The 24,377-nt window shown below is 40.0% G+C and overlaps 2 protein-coding genes across 2 annotated transcripts in view; one reads left to right on the top strand and one right to left on the bottom strand.

Moving 5' to 3' along the window:
• mrps18c (mitochondrial ribosomal protein S18C) overlaps positions 1–12,902 on the bottom strand; it is a 29,936-nt gene extending 17,034 nt beyond the window's left edge. The window contains exons 1-2 of the mRNA XM_028805037.2: positions 12,751–12,902; positions 5,806–5,864 (exon numbers count right to left, since the gene is read on the bottom strand). Coding sequence (XP_028660870.1) covers positions 5,806–5,864; positions 12,751–12,820 — 129 coding nt within the window. The 5' untranslated portion in view covers positions 12,821–12,902. The remainder of the gene's footprint in view (positions 1–5,805; positions 5,865–12,750) is intronic.
• Positions 12,903–15,955: 3,053 nt separating this feature from the next.
• The window catches only part of helq (helicase, POLQ like), a 58,740-nt gene continuing 50,318 nt past the window's right edge, over positions 15,956–24,377 (top strand). The window contains exons 1-2 of the mRNA XM_028805035.2: positions 15,956–16,402; positions 18,891–19,614. Coding sequence (XP_028660868.2) covers positions 16,244–16,402; positions 18,891–19,614 — 883 coding nt within the window. The 5' untranslated portion in view covers positions 15,956–16,243. The remainder of the gene's footprint in view (positions 16,403–18,890; positions 19,615–24,377) is intronic.

The raw sequence follows: 24,377 nt of genomic DNA, 5'->3' as shown, positions 1-24,377 counted from the left end.
AAAAAAAAAAAAAAATCGATATTGTGCTCCCCTCGACTTTCTTGTATACTAAGATAGAGGGAAAGGTCATCAGAACTACTTCCAACTGCGCAGTATTTCTCAAATATCATATCTCTTTGTTTCTCATCATAACAAATTGATAATATTGACACACAATCATTTATCTCTTACTTATAATCAAACTTTATATTAAAATGATATTTTCGCACTTATGGAGGTCGAAAACAGTGGTGGAATTTTTTTTATGATTACATATGCAGTGTACAGGTTATGTACAATTATGTGTGAATTTCCCCTTGGGGATTAATAAAGTATCTATCCATCTATCTATCTATCTACAAAGAAAAAAGAGTTATAGTCACCTAAAAACATAGAAAGTAGAAGTGTTAGTATTATATAATATTTATTTTAATGAATTGCTATAAAACTACATTTAGCCATATTTAATTCTGACAATGATGGTGGAAATAAAAAAAAATAGATCATAAAATTAAGTGTATTACCAGGAACACGACAGGGACGTAGCAGCTTAATGTTCCCATTACATCTTTATATTTAAATGGCATGTTCAATGTTCTGCGGTGGGTTGGCACCCTGCCCAGGATTGGTTCCCTGCCTTGTGCCCTGTGTTGGCTGGGATTGGCTCCAGCAGACCACCGTGACCCTGTGTTCGGATTCAGCGGGTTGGAAAATGGATGGATGGATGGATGGATGTTCAATGTTTACACGTTATTGTTAAACTGATAATGTATACATTAAAATAAATTAGTAATACTTATTGAAAGAATATGCGTTGTATTGAATCACCATTTTTTTAATATTGTGTACATATTTATATTTTCATGATACAAAAAATGTGGATGGTTGTTTAAATAAAATACTACTTCCTGTTGAGTAATTTTTGTCAAATGTCTTTTCTGTTTGCTTTTTGTCCTTATAAATATCTATACAACATTTGAATCATCTACTGCATCTGTAATTATAGCCAGAATTCACTTGAAAATTCGCAAAAGTATTCAGTTAAAGTACCTTTTTAAGTGGCCCAAAAATTGATAGGATTCCTTACTTTTGATATAAAGCAGCTGTGCAAAATCTCAGTGACTGAGGGCAAAAGGTTTTCGAGTTATCGTGTTTACACTGTGGAAGAAAAAACACCCCGAGGAAGACAGGACAAGTTCAATCAATTCGATTTTTATTCAGTCACAGATGAGAGTATCTGGAGTCTACGTTGCAAGGCAGAAGAACAAAATTCCATTTTTTTTTCCTATTGGCTTTTTATATTTTCTTCTTCCTCCCCCTTCCCCTTATTTCTTAACAATAAACATAGTATCGTTTACTTAAGCATTTTATTTAAGTATGCTAATGGGCCATCTATTCTTATATTTTTTTTACTTGTCAGATAGACCCTAAAGAAGGAAAGGTCAGCTCTCTTGTGTCAAATAGACGCATTCCTAAGAAAGTGGAAATTGTCCTGGGTCAGCTTACTGCACCCTATCTTATGACAGACGCCTGTATGAATAACCTGCCGTTATAGCAAACTGGCTTTGTCAGCTATTAACCCTAAGTAGCTTACAAGCCGTTAATTTTTCTTTCACAACACACAGACGGACAGAATTTCAAAAATTGTATTTTCAGACCCAGGAAGGTCTAAAACATCAAGATTCATCAAAATCTCGGTCAAATTTTTTCACGATTCCTATACTACGTGTATGAGGAAAGTAACAACAAAACTTTCAATCGCTGATTTTATGCTGCACTGCTCAAGGTTCTCTTGGACACTCCAATTTAAATTTCTTTTTTCAAATATTGGGCAAATAAAGACAGTGCAATCTGCATCCTTGTATATGAAAAGTAAATTCAGGATTTAAAAGGCAGTTTACATTGACTTTAAACATTAATGCTGCCATCCTAATTCATAGGCAATTCATATATGGTAATTGATTTTTTTTTTTTTTTTTTTTCTTTTCTGCACTAAAAAGAGGCCATTGAGGTTTCTTTTCTAAGAAATATTTGTGAAACTAGGTATTACGTTTCAAGATTCAAGAGTATTTATTGTCATTTCATCCATATAGAGTAGTACAGCATACAGTGAAACGAAACGACGTTCCTCCAGGACCATGGTGCTACTAAAACACAGGACAATGAAAAATCCACGACACATAACATAAAGACCTCGGGCCCTACACTTTTGTCCACCTTATTTCTGACTTGAATGGCAAATGAATGAAGCCAGAAACAAGTAGAGTTGTCAAGTTGAGATCAGCCATTTCTGGTCAAATAGTATTGTTACAGGTAAACACAATGGTGGTTAGAAATAAGAATCAGAAAACTTTATTAATCCCAAAGGAGATTACTTATGTTACAACTTAACAACAGACAAGGGACATGTTACACTAAGAGAAAGTACAAAGTAATCATGTAAATATAAGTAAAGTATAATAAATGTAAGTATCAAACTAGAGTGCAGAGTGATAGATAGATAGATAGATAGATAGATAGATAGATAGATAGATAGATAGATAGATAGATAGATAGATAGATAGATAGATAGATAGATAGATAGATAGATAGATAGATAGATAGATACTTTATTAATCCCAAGGGGAACTTCACATTCTCCAGCAGTGTTGCACCTTGTTAATATTACACATTTTGAGAACAAATAAGGTTATTCTCTTGTGAAGAGAAGACAATTTATTGCACAAGATTTGTACGTGTTCAGAAACGTTCGTGACCAGAGGTTCTACTGTATATACAGTAGATAACAACCAGAAAGAACCCCCTTTAAATACACACCAGAATTACTACAGCCGTCCATTTTTAAACCCTGCTATAACCTGAGCAGTGACACAGGCAAGCTGGAGCCTACCCTAGCAAGCATTAGACACACGGCATGAATAATCCTGGACAGGCAGCCTGTCTATCTCAGGATGAACACAGAGACACACACACACAGGCCAACTGAACATCACCAATCCACCTAACCTGCATGTTTTCAGACAGTGGAAGGAATCCAGAGTACCCAGAAGAAACTCATGGGGACAAAATGCAAACTCCATGCAAGGAGGTTCCGGGACATGAACCCCAGCCACCCTGTAGAAAGGCAGCAGTGCTACCAATGCACCATCATGTAATCCCAGCGTTACTACAAAGAAAGGAAATACATCTGACCTAGCTAAACATAAGAGCAGTCACAGCCATAGTGAGGCGCTATAGAGGCATATTGCCATTGGTGTTGAGCAGCCCCTGCAGCGTTTCATGACACACCTCTGCTGAAAAATTAATTGGCTCGAAGTACTTAACGATACTCTGTTATGTTTAAGCAAGTCTAAAAAAATGGTCTTCCTTTAGGAGCTTAAATATGAACAAGACAAGTTAATCCCTACCACACCTCACTGTTTTCTTATTTGCTTACTAATGAAGCAGTGTAGCAGGGTAAAAACAACATTAAAAAAAAAAAAAAAAAATCGATATTGTGCTCCCCTCGACTTTCTTGTATACTAAGATAGAGGGAAAGGTTATCAGAACTACTTCCAACTGCGCAGTATTTCTCAAATATCATATCTCTTTGTTTCTCATCATAACAAATTGATAATATTGACACACAATCATTTATCTCTTACTTATAATCAAACTTTATATTAAAATGATATTTTCGCACTTATGGAGGTCGAAAACAGTGGTGGAATTTTTTTTATGATTACATATGCAGTGTACAGGTTATGTACAATTATGTGTGAATTTCCCCTTGGGGATTAATAAAGTATCTATCCATCTATCTATCTATCTACAAAGAAAAAAGAGTTATAGTCACCTAAAAACATAGAAAGTAGAAGTGTTAGTATTATATAATATTTATTTTAATGAATTGCTATAAAACTACATTTAGCCATATTTAATTCTGACAATGATGGTGGAAATAAAAAAAAATAGATCATAAAATTAAGTGTATTACCAGGAACACGACAGGGACGTAGCAGCTTAATGTTCCCATTACATCTTTATATTTAAATGGCATGTTCAATGTTCTGCGGTGAGTTGGCACCCTGCCCAGGATTGGTTCCCTGCCTTGTGCCCTGTGTTGGCTGGGATTGGCTCCAGCAGACCACCGTGACCCTGTGTTCGGATTCAGCGGGTTGGAAAATGGATGGATGGATGGATGTTCAATGTTTACACGTTATTGTTAAACTGATAATGTATACATTAAAATAAATTAGTAATACTTATTGAATAATATATAACAAGGTGCATGTGAGTCAAATATGCAAAGATGTGCAACACTGCAGAACAGAACACATATATTAGATATCAGTCCGGTCCATGAGTGTTCAGGTGTCTGTTTGGGGAAAGAAACTGTTACACATTCTGGTGGTGAGGGCCCGAATGCTTCGGTACCTTTTTCTCAATGGCAGGAGTTTGAACAGTGAATTTGAAGGGTGTGTTGGGTCATTCACAATGCTGGTGGCTTTGCGGATGCAGAGTGTGGTGTAAATGTCCATGATGGAGGGAAGAGAGACACCGATGATCTTTTCAGCTGTCTTCACTATCTGTTGTAGGGCTCTGCGATCCCTGACCGTGCAATTTCCAAACCAGACAGTGATGCAGTTGCTCAGGATGCTCTCTATGGTTCCTCTGTAGAATGTTGTTGGAATAGCTGGTGTAAGATGGGCTTTCCTCAGCCTACGCAGGAAGTAGAGCCGCTGCTGGGCTTTCTTGGCTAAAGAGTGGGTATTGTGGGACCAGGTGAGCTTCTCTGCCAGGTGAACACCAAGGAATTTGGTCCTATTGACGACCTCCACAGTTGAGCTGTCAATGTTCAGTGGCAGATGGTCACTCTTAGTCTTCCTAAAGTCAACAATCATCTCCTTTGTTTTGTCTACATTCAGAGACAAGTTATTGGTTTAAATCGCATGCTTGTATCTTGTCTCTCTTGTTTAAAATGGATTCTAGCATAGAATTGTTCAGAAAACTCTAGATGGCGAGAGTTTTAAAAAAGGTGTGACAGGTCCAAACTCACATTGCCATTACTTCTCCTAAGAAAAGTATGCTTTTTTGTTCTCTTATGTCTTTTCAACATCATCATCATCATCTGAGACAAAGATAACTGAACATGCATACTCCACACACACACACACACCAATGCTGTTTGTAAAGGAGCAGTGCTAATGACTCAACCACCAAGCCACCGAGAATCTAAGATGAACTAAGTGATGGGTATTTCTAAAATGTGGATGAGAAAATTTAGCCACGGAGGACTGTGAAAGTTGAAGATTTCTCTACATCCTAAATTTGTCAGCTAGTAATGGGGCTTCCTACCAACTCTGATTTCCTTTTCTACATTTAGGTCACCCGACAGAGTGAACTTTACTCATGTTAAGGTATTGTAAATCCAGATCTTCACTGCTGTGTGGCCTTTTAAATTATGGGTCATCTTTTTTCAACTTGCTTGAACACACTTCACTTTTCAGCACTGCTCTCTTTTTCCAGGAAGTATTTATTTTTACCAAAAAAAAATGAATGTGCTTTGGATGTTGTGAGCATACAATTGACTTAACTGTAAATAAAGTGCGTGGCTTGAGGTTTGTTTTCATGGATGTTGTAATATTGTTTGATTTCCTTCAATGCCGGCCACAAATAAAACCAACTGTATCATAAACTTTGCCATTTCCAACGTCCATGAAAGCATGAGACTAAAAATGTTTCTCAGCCATCACTACAAACAACACAGGATAAGCAACAGAAGAAGAATTGGAATCTCTGGGTGGAGTATTATGAACAAAATACCAAAACAATTTCTCCTCTTACCTTATCACTGTCAAGCATATCCTGCTGTTGCTGTGTGTTAATACTTTGCTGACTTGAACCTAAAAAAAATAATCTTAACATTAAAATCAAAAATAGACAACCAAAGTAATGTCTTGCTACAACTGATCATCTCTACTGATACACAATTTTCTAGAAAGTTGATTCAGTTCATCTCCACATAGTTCTTTTCCAGGGAGATACGTTTCATCACTCATCCAAGTGACTTCCTCAGTCTCAGTTGACTGCAGGTTTCTCCAACCTTATAAACATTACCTTCGCATAATGGCCGAAACTAGCACCATTGACTAACAATGGGCCGTGTGATCAATGATATGCAAATTGTCCATTGCTCAATGGCCATGAGTACCATTGACAGAGAGCTGGGGCATGGCTGCAATCCCAGCATTGTAAGATGGTGAAAGATGTACCCTTAGGCCCCCTCCTCGGTTCAGAGATGGTCGTTCCTTTTTCACGTAAATGGCCTCCTTGACTCCTTGCTCAAACCAGCATTCCTCCCTATCCAGGATGTGCACATCTTCATCACTGAAAGAGTGACCGCTGTCCTGTAGGTGTAAATAGACTGCGGAGTCCTGGCCTGACGAGGTAGTTCTTCTGTGTTGTGCCATCCGCTTCGCCAGTGGTTGTTTGGTTTCCCCAATGTATAATTCACGGCAATCCCCTTGGCACTTAACTGCATATTCTTTCAGAATCTTACAATACTGTGATTGTAGCCATGCCCCAACTCTCTGTGAATGGTACACCTGGCCATTGAGCAATGGACAATTTGCGTATCATTGATCACACGGCCCACTGTTAGTCAATGGTGCTAGTTTTGGTCATTATGCAAAGGTACTGGTTATAAGGTTGGAGAAACCTACAGTCAACTGAGACTGAGGAAGTCACTTGGATGAGTGATGTAACGTATCTCTCTGGAAAAGAACTATGTCCTGATGAACTGAATCAACTTTCTAGAATTTCCTTACCTGGATTATTGAGCATGCATCGAGAGATATACAATTTTGTACATTTGCCTAATTCAGAAGGCTTCCTCTGTGGTAGGAGAGAAACTGGACAGCTTGGAAACTGTGGCAGATCAGAGAATGTTGTCTAGGCTTTGGTCTATTATTGAAAATGCTAATCACCCACTTCACAGTGTTGTGGCTGGACAAAGGAGCGTTTTCAGCAGTAGACTGACTAGCACCAAGTGCTTCACTGAACGTCACAGGAAATCCTTCCTCCCCACAGCCATCAGACTCTAGAACTCCTTTTCCCATCACTCACCCACACTTTAACCTATTACCCTTCTTCTTTATTGGATATCCACATACATTTTTTCAAGTACTTGAAATGTGCAACATACTATCTGTTCTTGTGCAATAAATTGTCTTCTCTTCACAAGAGAATAACCTTATTTGTTCTCAAAATGTGTAATATTAACAAGGTGCAACACTGCTGGAGAATGTGAATTTCCCCTTGGGATTAATAAAGTATCTATCTATCTATCACTCTGCACTCTAGTTTGATACTTACATTTATTATACTTTACTTATATTTACATGATTACTTTGTACTTTCTCTTAGTGTAACATGTCCCTTGTCTGTTGTTAAGTTGTAACATAAGTAATCTCCTTTGGGATTAATAAAGTTTTCTGATTCTTATTTCTAACCACCATTGTGTTTACCTGTAACAATACTATTTGACCAGAAATGGCTGATCTCAACTTGACAACTCTACTTGTTTCTGGCTTCATTCATTTGCCATTCAAGTCAGAAATAAGGTGGACAAAAGTGTAGGGCCCAAGGTCAGCAAATCAGATCAGAGGAAGGATATCAAAAGTGAATGCACCTCATTTTTTGGCAACATAAACTGCGCTGCGTTTGTGTTAAAAGGATGACGATACAGAAGTGAGAACAGAGATGACGATACAGGAAGATCGGTTTGGATTTATGTGGTAAAGTGCATTAGGGGTCCGTAGCAGTGCAGATTTTTTAGAAAAAACAGCTTAGACCCCGTCAGTGTAGGTGTGCAGGACAAAAGCTGTGCGGCCACAGAGGTCCTGACAAGGGAATTTGCTAATTTTGCGTGCAATGTGCACAACAGCGGTTAGCACAGCTGTCCATCATCAAGTTTCCATGGGTTATCTGTGTGTGTGAAGGGTAGGGGTCTGACAACAAGAGCAAAGGGACACAGTCGAGCGAAAAAGAAGGAGCTAAAAATTAAGATGAAGTTGGAGGTCAAAACCAAGATGAAGACACAAATGAGAATGTCAGGATCAAAGTGGAACCAGTGGAGGGGAAAGGGGGGGGCAAGACAGTCAGAGAAGCCCCATGCAGAGCAATGGGAGGCCCGCTGCGGCTGAGCATCAGTAAAAGAGAAGGAGAGGCCAATAGCTCTGCTTGTGGTTCAATGGATTCCAAGAGACTGTGGTGGGACAGGGGATCAGGGCTCGGATGGTCCTCAGGTACACCAAGGAGATGGTGGTGGGGACAAGAGCCAAAGAATGTTGCCCTCACTCACCGGCGTCTCAGCCTGCCAGGCAGAGGAGACAGGACTAGTTTGAGAGAGATGCGCTGGAGGCTCAAGCGTTAGATGAAGGAAAAGAAAATAGCTAATTCTAACTTGTGTGTTTATTCTTGAATTGAACCTGCCTGTTGGCTTCATTTACAGTATGCATGGACTTTAACCTCCACAAAAGACACTGCTTTATGGATTATTTCTTTATTAAAGACTTACACTGAACTATTTTACACCAATCCTGTTGTTGTGTGCCCACACTGTACCAGTCCACAGTAGTCATGATTATCGAAGAGCTGAGTTCAAGAAGATGCCAAGGCTGCGGGGAACCCAGAGCATCACAAGAGTAAAAGGTACAATGGATGTAATATTTGCTATAAGGCAGATTATGGAAAAATGTAGAGAGAGATAGAAAACAATTACTCCTAGTACTTACAGATTTAGAGAAGGTATATCCTGGTAAGAAATGTGGCGATGTATGAGAGAGAGGTCAGGAGAAGTATGCAAGAACAGTTGAGAATATGTACGAAGGGGGCCTACACATGAGTGAGAAGCAGTGTAGGAATAGCACATGGCTTTACGTTGAAGGTTGGGTTACATCAAGGATCATCAATACTCCAGCTATGGATGTTAGAGCTAGGGGAGCAGTTGATCACTCCCCATGATGCATGCTACTTGCAAATGACAGCATGTAATGTGGCATCTAAGAATCTTGTGGAAAAGGAAACTGGAGCAGTGGAACTGAGCTATGGAGGGTGAGAGGGCTTAACTCTTTGAGGGTTGAATATTTGTTCCAGTTTTCTGAACAGCACACACAGCAATGGTTTCACATATAAATCAGCATAAAACATCTTTTGCTGCATGCCGTGGCCGCGCGGGGGGTAGCTCAGTGACCAGCAGCAATACGCACAGCTGTAGCAGTGTGACGCAATCTGGTTTGTACCTCTTGACATCATATCACACAGAGATGGTCTTCCCAGGTGAACGATGGTGTAGGTACATTAGCCAAACGGACATGTTCAGCACCACGATAAGCTTATGTTGGTCCTTCACTTTCGTTTGTGACCCCCAGATCACTTACATCAAAATCCGACAACTTAGAGTCCGACTCGGTGATATCATACGTAAAATGTCATCCACAAAGTATTTTGTTTTTGGAAATTCACCAGATGTCAATGCCATTTAAGGGGTTGTTTGCTCTAGGCTACTCATGCACATGCAGGAAATCTCGGTCAAATTAACAAAGCTAACTTTAAAGAGAGTTCTGTCACAGTTTACAGCTGATTACCGTCCTCTGCCCCTGAATTTCGACAAAAGTCGACATACACCCTGAAAGAGTTAAGATTTGTAAGAAAAAGACACAATATTAAAGATTTAAGGGAAAGAACACAATAGAGAAGTTAACCTTCAGGAAGGAAGGCTTAAAGGAGTGGAAAGTTCAAACATCTGGGATCATCCAGTCACACACGTGCGAGTAGGAGGCAGCGAAAGGGTTTATATAATCGTAACAACTTATCCGACCAGGGAGCGGAGGGGTGCACTGACTCTCTCTCTAAGTTCCCTGCAGACCTTTCCCAGGAAGTCCCGCCAAGTTCCGAAGCCCAGAAGAAGTCACTTCTGGTCCTGGCCCTGAGGGTGACATCACTTCTGGTCAACTCCCATTAAAAGCCGCTCCCTTTCCTCTGTTGAACAGTTCTGTCTTGGACTCAGTAGTGTAAACTACCCAGTGCTATTTTGTTTACCTACCTTAGATAAAAGGTACCTAAAACTACCTTTTGCAGCCTGGATTACAATATACGGGTGGCTGCCCCAAACCTTTTTGTGATGTCTGGATTCGCTTATTGTGACAACCCATAACAAAGGATGAAGAGCGAGAGCTAGATTTAACAATAGGATGCAATCTTGCTGGAAAAATTGGATACATGTATTGGGAGTATTATGTGATCAAAGAATTAGTGCGAGAGAGAAGAGTAAAGCATATAAAACAGTGGTAGGACCAGCATTGTCTTATGGATCTGAAACATGGGCGGTTAAAAAGGATGCTACAGAAATGAGGATGCTGAGATGGACGTGTGGAGTAACACACCTTGATAAGATCAGGGATGGGAGAATCAGAGGTACAGTTAAAGTTGGGGAAGTCTCAAAGAAAATACAAAAAGTAAGGTTAAAGTAGTACGAGCATGTCATGAGAAGAGAAGTATACGTAGGTATTGGGGGTATCAGGATGGAGGAGAAGTGGATGACCAAAGAGAAAGTGGATGGACTGGGCAAAAGGGGATCTAAGGGAGAGCACCCGTACAACAGACGAGGGTGGAAGAGGGTGGTCCAACATTGCGACCCCACGTGAAAGGGGGGAAAGCTTAAGAGGAAGGCAGAAAAACTGAACTTCTGCTTGTACTAAATACTGACTTGAAGGGGATGAACACTTATGTGATTCATTATTTTCTGTTTCTAAGTTGTAATTATTTAAACCACTTTACGGAGATCTATTTTTACATTAATGAGTCTTTTTCTGTTGATCTATATCAGGGGTCCTCAATCACAGTCCTGGAGGGCCGCAGTGGCTGCAGGTTTTTGTTCAAACCCGGTTGCTTAATTAGAAAGCAATTCTTGCCAATAACTTAATGGCTTGTTTGTGCGTTAACTCTGCTATGTCAAGAAATTTTCATATCCTAGATTTTCTTCCCCTCTCTAAGGATATCATCCAAATGATTTGAAGGCTAAAATGCACTACTAATTCTCAGTCCTTCACTTTTTTCTTTTCACTTTCCTTCCAAGCATTTAATTAAACCCCATAGAGAATGATAAATACACACAGGTGTAAATGGTAACAAGCTAAATGTAGAAATGCTGGTCTCTTTTGTCATTTGCATATTATTGCTAATTAGGAGCAATTAAAAACCAAGAATACAGCTGTTTAAGACTAAAATAAGCAATAAGGGTTCAAAATCATAACAAGCGAGATGACTAAAGTGAAGCAGAATTGTTACTTGAGCAATAAGTGTTTCTTATTAAGCAACTGGGTTGGAGCAAAAACCTGCAGCTACTGCGGCACCTCCAGGACCGTGATTGAGGACCCCTGATCTATATCAAAAGATGACAAATTAAATCCACTGTGCTTCAATGTTGTATAAAAATAAAACCAGAAATCTTCCAAGTGGGTTAATGCTTGTATATAAAACCAGCTGTGTGTGTGGTCTTCGGGACAAAAAAACAACCCCAAGAACCCCTAGCACTTTTACCATATTCGTGAACTTGGAGAGGCGTCAGCTAACTCTTAAGAATGACCACCCAGTGCATAGGGTGTGGACCCTCCTGTGCTTGCTGCCCTACTGCCTTTCGCAAGAAGGCACTGGCGATCCCATCTCTTCGCCGTAGTCCTATTAATCTTTGTCAAGAGAAAATCCCTCCAGACAGACAATGCTTTTAGTGAAAACTTACAAGTCTTGCACTCCGTTGCCAAGGTATTTCACTTGCACGTTGTTGATCAGCAGTGTTTGTTTCGTTTCGACGCTGTTGTGTCTCCATCTGTGTCAGTAGCACGATGTTGTTGCGCGGCTCCGTTTGTTGCACACACGCCTTTCGTAGTGAGAAGTGAGGTGTGTGCAAGCGCCATCTAGTGGCTGTAGTTGAGCGTGTGCAGAGCGGACTGCGCCACACATACACACTGGTCTTTCGTTTATACTGTCTAAAGTGCACGTGTATATACCGTATGTGTATAAAGTGAAATGGATTTGTGCTGAATCGCCCGCTTTTGTCTCGTCTAACCACACACGTACATTTTATGTATTCTTTTAAACCAAAACGCTTGCTTGCATTCAAGGAAGCTGGAATACTATGTGCTAAAATCTGTGAAAAACAAAACGCACATAAACAAGCAAGAGAAATGTGTCGGCAAAATTCCTTTCGAGGAGTTCCGCACTTTTTATTTCGCTAGAATTTCATGGAAATTAAACTGCGATCGGTTACTTAAAAAGTGTCCTGAATTAAAGAGGCGTAGCATAACGCTGACCTCCCTTATAAACCACAGACGATAACCAATACAGGATTAATAAAGTAAATCAAAATAAAAATAAAAATCTCATTCGTCCATCTGCCTTTTAATCCTCTTATCCGATTTTAAGGTCACGGCGAGTTTGTACATTCAAACGTGAACCGTAAGGTAAACTGCCATTCAAGTCGTTTGTGATGGTGTTTAAGTGAACTACGTTACTGTGTAAAATATAAACTGCATGATTAAAGTACTCTGCATGCTTATTAAATCTTGTATCATGTTTGGTAACTACAAGACAAAATAAAGTAACCTGTCAAATCTGGCACGAGTTCTCGAAAAGGTCACTCCACACCTAACGCCTTTATTCATCGTCTGTCATTAAATGAATAAACCTCTACACTTCTCACATTTTCTAATGGCACCTTAACCACCTTACCTGCATTGCTCCTAAAAGACTGTAACGTTGTGCATCTCGCAAAAATCCGACATTTTCTGACAACAAACATTTTGCACTTTACTGTTTTTTTTCCCCAAAGCAGCACAGCGTGTACTTCCGCTAGCGACACCGCTACGGATTTGTGTTCCGCCAGGAAACAACAAATATCACGCGGGCGTTCCTACATTTTTATTAACTTTTTGCTTTCTGCAGCTATGATTTAAAACTTAAAAAAATCGATTTTGGTTAGAGTCTAAATATGACGGAACGGTAGATGGACAAATAGATAGATATGGTGTAGTTGGCAGGTACAGATAGATAGATAGATAGATAGATAGATAGATAGATAGATAGATAGATAGATAGATAGATAGATAGATAGATAGATAGATAGATAGTTTTTTTTTTATTCCTAGGTTTTTCAACCCCTACTAGGAATCATTATCAGAGGAAAATGAGTTGACATACAGGAATCAAAGGTAATATATAGCAAATGAGGTGGGGGTCATTAATAAGGCTGGGTTTGGAGTGTGTTGGTCATCAAGTCTTATTTAATATGCTGTCAGAAGGAAGGGCCCACAGTCTGATATATGCACATACAAGTTCAATCTGACACATATTTAACTCGGCCATGGTGCAAGTAAAATTCAGGTCTAATACCAAAAGTGCCAGAGAGCTGGCGGAATCGTGGCTCTCAAATGAAAACGCCATTAACAGACACTTAGACATGAACCTAGCATAAGGAGGCTTAAAAAAAAGAACATCCACATATTGAATAATATATTGACCCATAAACCCACCTACCTCCCTCCTCATTTGCTATATATTGACTTTGATTCCTGTATGTCTATCATTTTCCTCTGACAATGACTCCTGGTAGGGGTTGAAAGCTTAGGAATAAAAATCAATTTTAAGGTACACGACTCATTTTCTCCTTTTGTGAACTTCTAGCTAAAATAATGAAAACCGTATCACAGACTTTTACTTTGATAGATAGATGGATGTGAAAGGCACGATAGATAGATAGATAGATAGATAGATAGATAGATAGATAGATAGATAGATAGATAGATAGATAGATAGATAGATCTGTGGTGGGCTGGCGCCCTGTCTGGGGTTTGTTTCCTGCCTTGCGCCCTGTGCTAGCTGGGATTGGCTCCAGCAGACCCCTGTGACCCTGTAGTTAGGATATAGCAGGTTGGATAATGGATGGATGGATAGATAGATGTGAAAGGCACTATATGATAGATAGATAGATAGATAGATAGATAGATAGATAGATAGATAGATAGATAGATAGATAGATAGATAGAAACTTTAACCACATTACATGGTGGAAGTGGGACAAGAGACCATAGGAGAGCTGGGATTGGTCCTTCACAATGTTAAAGGCTATGCAGAATCAATGCTTTATAAAGTGTCTTTAGTGGAGGACAGTGAGGTCCCAATAATCTTTTCTACTGTGTGCACTATCCATTGCATGACACTGCAATTCCCAGACCAGACAGTGAAGCAGCTAGTCAGAACCCTCTCAAAGGTGCCCCTGTAGAACATGCCCCATTGCATCCATAAACCCTCCAGCATTGTAGAGGACCACTCCCATCCCTTCCGTTGTCTCTTTGTCCCACTTCCATCTGGCAGAAGGTACGCAGCATTCAAGCCAGTACTGCCAGGTTCTGCAACAACTTCTATCCCTTGGCTGTTCAGATTCTGAACTCTGGGCTGCCTACCTCCCCTCATATCTATCTACATATATCTATATCATATCTATGCCTAGTAATTTATTTATATGCAGTACATTTGTTACATTTGCCACTAACATTGATTTTTATTAGTAGTTTTTGGTATTAATTATTATTATGGCAATTTATACCTAGCTATTCATTTACCTGTTATTTATTAATAGATAGATAGATAGATAGATAGATACTTTATTAATCCCAATGGGAAATTCACATTCTTCAGCAGCAGCATACTGATACAATAAATATTATTAAATTAAAGAATGATAATAATACAGGTGATCCTGGGGCACATTATTTCATATCACTGTATGCTACAATATGATGCATGGATGGTATGACAATAAAACCCCTTGACTTGACTTCTGTCAAACTCTATTTGATGGAGGCTTCAAATATGGAGTTATCAGATATAAGAATGACATTTCAGATATTAACGTTGTTACATTTAAAGGTCTAAAAGTGGAACCTCATTTGCTGAAAGAGTTGGATGCTTATCCTCAATCTGGGAATATAAACAAAGCGATTTTATAACTAAAAAATACAGGGAATTGCAGCATAAACCAGGGGTAGGCAACGTCGGTCCTGGAGTGCCACAGTATGTGCAGGTTTTTGTTCCAACCCAGTTCCTTAACGAGAACTCAATTATTGCTGATGAAGCACATATTGCTTAAGTGACATTTTAATGCTTCATTTTAGTGGTCTCGCTTGTTAAGGTTCTCCAACCTTAATTGCTTATTTCAATCTTAAACTGCTGCATTCAGTGTTTTAATTGCTCCTTATTAGCAATAAGATGTAAAACAGGGGTAAGCAATGTCGGTCCTGGTCAGCCGCAGTGGCTACAGGTTTTCATTCAACCCAATTGCTTAATTAGAAACCAATCATTGCCAATCTCAGACCTTATTTAATTTTATGGCTTGTTAGTCTGTACAATGTAAGGCTTTTATATCGTAGATTTTTTTCCTTTCCAAGGATATCATCCAAATGATTTGAAGCCTAAAACAGATCATTTTCAGTCTGTCACATTTTTCTATTAAGTGTTTTATTAAATCAAACAGTGCATGATGAACACACACAGATGTAATTGGAAAAAAGCTAGCTGGAGAACTGCTGGCTGCTTTGTCTTTTACATCTTATTGCTAACAAGGAGCAATTAAAACACTGAATGCAGCAGTTTAAGATTGAAATAAGCAATTAAGGTTGGAGAACCTTAACAAGCGAGACCACTAAAATGAAGCATTAAAATGTCACTTAAGCAATATGTGCTTCATCAGCAATAATTTGAGTTCTCGTTAAGGAACTGGGTTGGAACAAAAACCTGCACATACTGTGGCACTCCAGGACCGACGTTGCCTACCCCTGGCATAAACCTTAAAAGTAACCTTTAATCCTCTTCGCGATCAGAACCGAGCATGCGCAGCTTTCATGCAGCCTCACGTGTCATCATGTTGTGCCCGCCCCTGGATCGCTGCTATTGGTCAGCCTCGAAAGTTCAAATGTTTATTTTTTGGTGCCTTTGCCTTCTAGCAAAAATCAAAACTTCCCTGTCTGATAAAAAAAAAAAAATCATACTCTGTATTTCAGTATAAAATATTACTATAAATGTCTTTTTTTCCGGCACAGTTGGTTTCAGTGCAAGTCGGAAGCCTCCGTGTTCTCGTCTGTTCGGGCTGCGGCAGCGATTGCCTAACTGCTTGGCAAAACCCAATGGGCCATAATGTTTTTGGTTTTGTCTTTATTATTCTAGTAGTATGAATGTGGCCTTCACCAGCAAGTTGCCTCCGAAGCAACCATCTTTGCGTAAACGATCACGAAACGGTTGGAGTAGCTGTTTGAGCCCTGCCAGGAAGAAAGGCAGCGGGAAGACGGCGGTGCAGATCCCAGCCATGTCGTCCAGTCCTCGGCAGCAGGTACAGTACACGTGCTGCATGTTTCTAATGAATTATACGACACAGCTGAAACAGTTTTGTAGTCCATCACACGTAAATTACTAATATAGAATCAATCAGGACAATGACAACCTAATTTCGTCATGCTGTATTAACTCAGTGTACTCCAGTTTTGCTCAATCAACACAAAGACGCATTTTTAGGATCGTTGGACCCTGCGATGGAATAGCTGTTTGGCGTAGTTGTTTTTTCTCCATGTTTCCAGCAAAAGTCTCCTTACCAAGTCAAAAATTATTTAGGTTTTTTTTTTTTTCAAACCCACCCACAATCCAATCAGGGGTTATGATTGGACAGGAGCCTGCCTCGACATCACTAAATATACCGCGAGAAACAGTCACGGACAGAGCGCACACACCCACTGGCCAATAATATTTAATGACCAGTTAAACCTAACCAACATGTGGTTAGAAGGTGTGGGAGGAATACAGGGAGAACGTGCATACACCACACAGAAAGCAGTCAGCTGTGCGATTCAGAACCTTGACATGGGATCAATGAGGTGATATAAATGGCAAGAGAGAGAAGTTTCTTTGAAATGGTGCTTTTTACTTCTGATATACATTGTAATATAATTATTCATACATACATATCCAGGCAGAAGGGAAGCCATTGGAGCAGCACAATCATTTATATTGACTTATTTGGCTGACATCTTTTTTCAAGGCAACATACAACGTTTATGATACCATTGGTTCCATTTCTTTGGGTTTTCCAATTGGAGCACAGGCAGATCAAGTGACTTGCTCATGGGCATACAGTTTCAGTAGTGGGATTTGAACCCACAACCTCAGGGTATTGAAGTCCAAAACCCTAACCACTACACCATACTGCCTGCATTGTCCAAGTCTTCAGTGGGGAATGGTGATGATTGTATTTGTGGTTTGGTGAAGTGCAAGAGGCATTCTACTATCAGATGGCTTCTGGCTTTAGACTCTCAAATCACAATTATCAAATAGTTATTTTCCAGTTCTGGTTACAAGGGGGGATATACAGAGGCACAAGTATGTCCTGCATTTCTAAAAAAAAATAAAAGAGCACCTTCCCAGGAAGAAAGCACCCCCTGCTGGAGACGCATGTAACAGAGTACAGTAGTGCCTGGTACTTTAAATTTAATTCGTTTCAGGAGGTCGTTCATTGTTTGAAGTCCGAATAAATTTTTCCCATTAGAAATAATGGAAAGTGAATTAAACTGTTCCCAGACCCTAAACAGTACCCATTTTGATATACTTAAACAGGAAATACATATAATTTAATAATAATAATAATAATAATTCATTACATTTATATAGCGCTTTTCTCAGTACTCAAAGCGCTATCCACACAGGGAGGAACCGGGAAGCAATAGGTAAAAATAACACAATTAAATGCCCTAGATAATAAATTAAAACATGAAAAAAATTATAAAATATGTAAATACTGTATAATAAAATGAAAACTGCATTTACTGTACTTCGGCATCTTAAATATGGTCGCCAGATCCGCCACACGTGTACTGCTTTCATGCTTTGCGATCAGTTGCTTTTTCAGCTCAAATGTCGATACAACAACCTTCCTCTCAGGCTTTATTGCTTCCACACACTTCTTGGATGCCTGATTAATAGATAGGGGTTTATATATATATATATATATATATATATATATATATATATATATATATATATATATACACGTGTGGAAGTGTATGTGTCTGTCTGTCTGGCCCAGAAGTGCGAGGCTACAGCATGAAGCTCAAAGAAAGCAACTCTGTCGCCAAAGTGAAACCGCCAAGAAAAGAGTGAAACTTGCTTAACCGCTACTACACAAGCGAGAAGAGCACGTTGGCAAAACAAAACCTCCTAGGAGAGAGACCCCCAGAGTAGTTCCTTTCAATTACCTGACATCTCTACATTTCAGTTTTTTTTCTGATGATTTCTTATAGCACGGTCTTACACAGCTAGTATATATAGGGGGTTCGTCCCCTGCTCGCTTCGCTCACCAACCCCCCCAACCTGCGCTACGCGCCAGCCACTTCACGTCTCTGCCACTTGTGTTGTGAAGAGGGGAGCTGTACGCACCCCAAGGAGACACAGTCGCTCTTCCAAAAACCCCTCTTGAATGGTGATACAATGGGAAACAAATAGTTTTTTTTTTTACCTCCTCTTTGCTCGATCAGCTGCTTGCTTGTTGCTGCTGCTGCCTTGACACATGATCTGCATCTCACGTGGTGCTTCGAACATTGTACTCATGTCTATGTAAGATGTTCTGTTGGTGGTCCAGTTTTTCTCCCAACTTTTAGACACGTACGACTGTTAATTAGCAATTCTAAATTGTTCTAGATTCTAAATCATTCTTTTATGTAATTTCCTGCACTTGGCATTAGCCTATGTATTTGTGTTGCTGTAGATTTATTGAATACGTTTTTTTTCACCGGGTTTGATCATCTGGTTTTCTGCTTTCTTTTGGTTCTTAGTACTGCAGTGATGATGAAGACCTGTTTGGGGATTATGACAGCTTCGGCAATGATAGCTCCTTCTTAGCAAAGCTTGAAGACATAGAAAAGAACTTTGAACCCTCGTCCAGTACCACAAACGCCTGTGGTGAACATGGTGATACCAGTGTTTCATCTGACAGAATTTCCCCAGTGCAGTCTAATATAAATGTTCTTCATCCTTGTCTTGAAAACAAAACCTTTGCCTCATCAGCAGTTTTAAGTGGCAGAAAAAAGGTGAAAACCTGCCATTTTAATTCTACAGATGATAATAAGTATGCATCTGATACAATGGATGACTTTTGTCATGATATTCAGGCCTCCCAGAAAACTTTAATGAAAGCACAGCAGCCTAGTATTGTGAGACTGAGGGATGTGGGACAGACTGGATATGACAATTCAACGGAGGAGAAAGTGTCCTCCTCTGTTAAACATAAAGTTAGCAATGAGAAAGACGTACAAATGCCTAACAGAAGGAAGAGTCTAAAAGACAAAATAAAACGCACCATGGCAGGCAATGCCATCGCACAGTCGCCTCAGGTCTCAAAGGCGAAGCAACAGAAAGAGGAAGCAGTGACTGAAGAGATTAATGTAGCTATCAACACAATAAAGACTACCTCGGGAGTTGATCTTGGACCATTTTTTGGTTTGCCAAGCAAGGTTAAAGAATTGATTTCCCAGCTAAAGGGAATTAAAGAGTTGTATGGTAAGTATTTTCAAGTATATTCAGCTTATGTAACAGTGAATGTCACACAATACATATTAAGACTTGTTAATTGGATGCTTACCAAGGCAGTTTATGCTTCTATTAAACATAGCTAGATTATACTTTATTTGTCTCCAAGGGTACTAGGGTGCTGTACTGTGTTAGCCATTATGGATGTAAGGAGAAGTCAAGCAAAATGACACCTTGTATTGGCTAACTAAAAGATTGCAATATGCAAGCTTTTGAGGCAACTCAGGCCCCTTCTTCAGGCGAGACGTATTCACTGCCTAAAGATTACATCTTGGCTGAAGAAGGGGCATGAGCAGTGGTGTAGCTCGAGTTTGTGCTGCTTGGGGTGGGGTGGTGCGTCAATTAAAATGACGTTTGGAGAAAAATTAACATAAATTTTGCATAGATTTATTCATATAGAGAGAAACAGCAATACTTTCATCCATCCATTATCCAACCCGCTATATCCTTTTTTTTTCTTTTTAATTTTATTGATTTTATTGTAATCATTCCATACAAATAGATCAATTTTTACAAAAAAAATAGTGTTGAAAACAAATCAACCCCCACCCCTGAGAAAGAGAGCATGGCCAACGGACTAAAACTTAAAAATAGTAAAAATAAATAAATTAATGTGTTTAATAGGTGGTTACAGATAAATGGAGAAGAAAAAGAAATGGGGAGAGAATCTGCTTCCTCAGTGCTTTAAGAGTTTATTCTGAAATATTATTGATTAGATCCTGCCAGGTTTTGAAAAAGTTCTGTACAGATCCTCTAAGTGAGAATTAGATTTTTTTTCCAATTTCAAATAATGTAAAACATCAGTTACCCACTGACGTAAAAGAGAAGAAGAGTTCTTCCAGTTTAGCAAGATAAGTCTACGTGTCAATAGTGTAGTAAAGGCAATTACAGTTTGTTTGTCCTTCTCTACTTTTAAGCCCATCTGAAAGAACACCACACACAGCTGTTAGTGGATTAGGAGGGACTGTGACACCAAGGCTGTCTGAAAGGCACTTAAAAATGTTGTTCCAGAATGATGTTAATTTGGTGCAGGCCCAAAACATGTGATCCAGTGAGGCTGGAGCTCGATTGCAGTGTTCACAGGTTGGATCTCGCCCTGGAAACATTTTGGACAATTTCAAGTAAGACAGATGTGCTCGATATATAATTTTGAGTTGAATAATTGTATGCTTTGCACATATGGAGCTCGAGTGAATTCTCTGCATTGCTACCTTCCACTCCTTTTCTGATATGTTGAGGTAGAGATCCTTTTCCCACTGTCCTGTTGGATCTTTGAAAGGGAGGGACTGTAAAATATTTTTATATATTACAGAGATGCTGTCTGAGTTCTCGAGACTGAGCAATATTTTTTCCAGCATAGAGGAAGGTGGTAGATGGGGAAAATCGGCAGGTTCCGTTTAACAAAGTTTCTAATTTGAAGACAGTGAGAGAAATGTGTTGCTGGAAAATTAAATTTGGAATGTAATTGTTCATAGGATGCAAAGATGTTGTCTATATAAAGATCTCAAAGCAATTTAATCCCAAATGTTTTCCAGATATTAAAAACTGCATATGTTTGCAAGGGTTGAAAAAGGTGATTCTCATGCAGAGGTGCCACAGATAAAAGATTCTCCATCTTAAAATGCTTTCTACATTGGTTCCATATTCTGAGAGAGTGAAGCACAATTGGGTTATTAGTATATTGGTGGTAACTTGCATTTATTGGGGCACAAACCCGCTATATCCTAACACAGGGTCACGGGGGTCTGCTGGAGCCAATCCCAGCCAACACAGGGCGCAAGGCAGGAACAAATTCCAGGCAGGCTGCCAGCCCACCGCAGGACGGACACACACACACACACAAGGGACAATTTAGAATCGCCAATCCACCTAACCTGCATGTCTTTGGACTGTGGGAGGAAACCCACACAGACACGGGGAGAACATGCAAACTCCACGCAGGGACGACCCGGGAAGCGAACCCAATGCTCCTTACTGCGAGGCAGCAGCGCTACTACTGCGCCACCGTGCCGCCCAACAGCAATAATTTTTCACAAATAATTATTTATAAGCATCAACTAGACAATATAGTATACATGCACTGATAAGCCGTGTTCTAATTATTAGTTTAATGTAATTATGCTGTGAAAACCAGAACCAGTGTAGTGTACAAGTGATAGGTGGGGACGCATTCGAAGTGATAACGAAACGAAATTCTAAATTGTAAATTAGTTGTTTATCTTCCTAGAAATTATTATCGGTGTAATGTTTATTATTTTTGTTATCTACTCAATATATATCTAAAATCCTCAGCCTAAAAGTGCAACGATTTTATGTGTCGTTTTTATGTCACGTTTTTGTCACGCTTTAAATCAGGCTTGTTTTAAAACCTACATATATATATTTGGTATCATTCTTTTCAGAATTTATTGAACTTTAATATGATGGTGTTAGATTTTCAGATTCTCTTTCCATTTTTAAATTATAAACTAAAATATCAAGAAAGTCGTAGGTTTAATATGAAGAAAGTTGTGGTTTTTAATATCAAGAAAGTCATGGTTTTTAATTTCAATAAATCATTATTTCAATAATTTATTTTAATAATTTGGCACGGTGGCGCAGTGGGTAGCGCTGCTGCCTCGCAGTTGGGAGATCTGGGGACCTGGGTTCACTTCCCGGGTCCTCCCTGCGTGGAGTTTGCATGTTCTCCCCGTGTCTGCGTGGGTTTCCTCCGGGCGCTCCGGTTTCCTCCCACAGTCCAAAGACATGCAGGTTAGGTGGATTGGCGTTTCTAAATTGGCCCTAGTGTGTGGTTTGTGTGTGTCCTGCGGTGGGCTGGCACCCTGCCCAGGATTGGTTCCCTGCCTTGTGCCCTGTGTTGGCTGGGATTGGCTCCAGCAGACCCCCGTGACCCTGTGTGCGGATTCAGCGGGTTGGAAAATAGATGGATGGATGGATGGATTTTAATAATTTAATTCAACAGTCTACCAGATCCTACCAGGCCACAACTGGAGGTTGGGCACCAAAGGCGCCAGGGGGCTTGGCCTCCCTAGTTGCCTCCTAAATGTCAACTGCTATGTCTGATCCCTTCACAGAAGGACAGTCTGAAAATGATTTTTGAAGCATTTGTGGATAAAATCAGAGAATTTTACTTTTTTCATTCATGAGTGATATTTTTCTGAATCCTGCTGCTTACACATGAATTGTACTGAGCTTTTTGGCTAATAGTGCCACCCCCAAAAATGTGCCACCCGGGGTGGACCACCCCCAGCTATGCCACTGGGCCTGAGTTGCCTCGAAAGCCTGCATATTGTAATTTTTTTAGTTAGCCAATAAAAGGTGTCATTTTGCTTGACTTCTCATTGTACCCAAGGGGAATTTAAAATTTTACAAACGTTAAAAAAAAAAAAATAGACAATTAAATATGATACAACAAACAGCAACTTCTCCCCAGAACAAAATGCATAAAAAATTCTGGCTTGGATAACAAAAAGCTGATCCTGTCAACATGAAACATTCTGGATCTTCAAAATTAGGTAAGTTTTGATTCATGCAGTGCTGTGAAAAGGTATTTGTCTCCTTTCTGTTATTGCTAATTTGTGACGCTGAATGATTTCAGGTCTTTCATCAAATTCTAATATTAGATTATGTGCACATGGGTGAACAAATAACACACATCCATATTACTAACCGAGAATGGTAAACCGGATATGGACGCAGGGACCTGCCCGTGGACGCAGGAGACATAGTGCGCAGGTGCCACACAAAGCCCCCCTCCCCAGAGTGAAACGGGAGAGACTACGAACCGTCTGACATGCCGCAAGCAGGATAAAGCGAGGTCAGAAATAAAAGACAGACTAGGGAACAAAGTAAAACGTCATAAAGAAGTTCAAGAACGGGGCCAAACACATGGAGAGCAGGTTACAGATGATGAAAACTGGAATGCAACAGCTTCACAAAAACCTAGGCACGAAACACATGCATAGCGAGATACAGAATATAAAAGCAGAAAAAAACGACAGTTAAACGTCCACACCACACAGCGGAGGCAGACCCGGAAGGTGCAGGCGCCTACATCGCGCGTCGGAAGGCGCGGAAAAGTACGAAAGGCAAAGGCGCCTACACAGCATGGTAAAACCTGACATAATACGGAAGGCGCAGGCATTGCCGCCATATTGTGAGTGGCACTACTGCGTAGTGAAGGCGCAGGCGTCACCGCCATATTGTGCGTGGCATTACTGCGGAGTGAAGTTAGGAATAATGTGCTGCTTGGGATCGTACAAAACGCCGAACGCGACCCACCGTCTGAAACTGCGGAGGCAAAGCAGGCACGGGTTCAAACCGAACGAGCTCGACTGACGGATATACGCCTACAACATGCGTCTCAAACCGCAGAAGCAGGGCAAGCACGGGTTCAAAACAATACAAGCTCCTACAACGCGCGTCTGAAACTACAGCTGCCCAGCGGGCACGGGTTCAAAACGGCGGGGGTAGGCAAGTGAAGCGAGCAGGGGGCGAAGCCCCCTTGTCATTTATTAAGTGGAAAACCAAGTGGCACGGTGTAAAAAAAGTAATTATCCCCTTTCTCTTAATAATTGTGCCCGCTTCAGCTGCAATGACGAGAAGTAACCTCCTCCTATTACTTAATATCAGTGTTTCACATCATTTCAAAAGAATTTAAAGCCCTTGGGTCCTTGCAGAACTGCTTCAACTCAGGTGATCTGGTAGATTTTGGAGCACAGGTTGCTTGTTAC

This window comes from Erpetoichthys calabaricus, chromosome 7 (genome assembly GCF_900747795.2).
Source record: "Erpetoichthys calabaricus chromosome 7, fErpCal1.3, whole genome shotgun sequence".
In the NCBI taxonomy this organism is placed as follows: domain Eukaryota; kingdom Metazoa; phylum Chordata; class Cladistia; order Polypteriformes; family Polypteridae; genus Erpetoichthys; species Erpetoichthys calabaricus.
The sequence above is the reverse complement of the archived record's forward strand: the minus strand, read 5'-3'. Positions and strand labels throughout refer to the sequence as shown.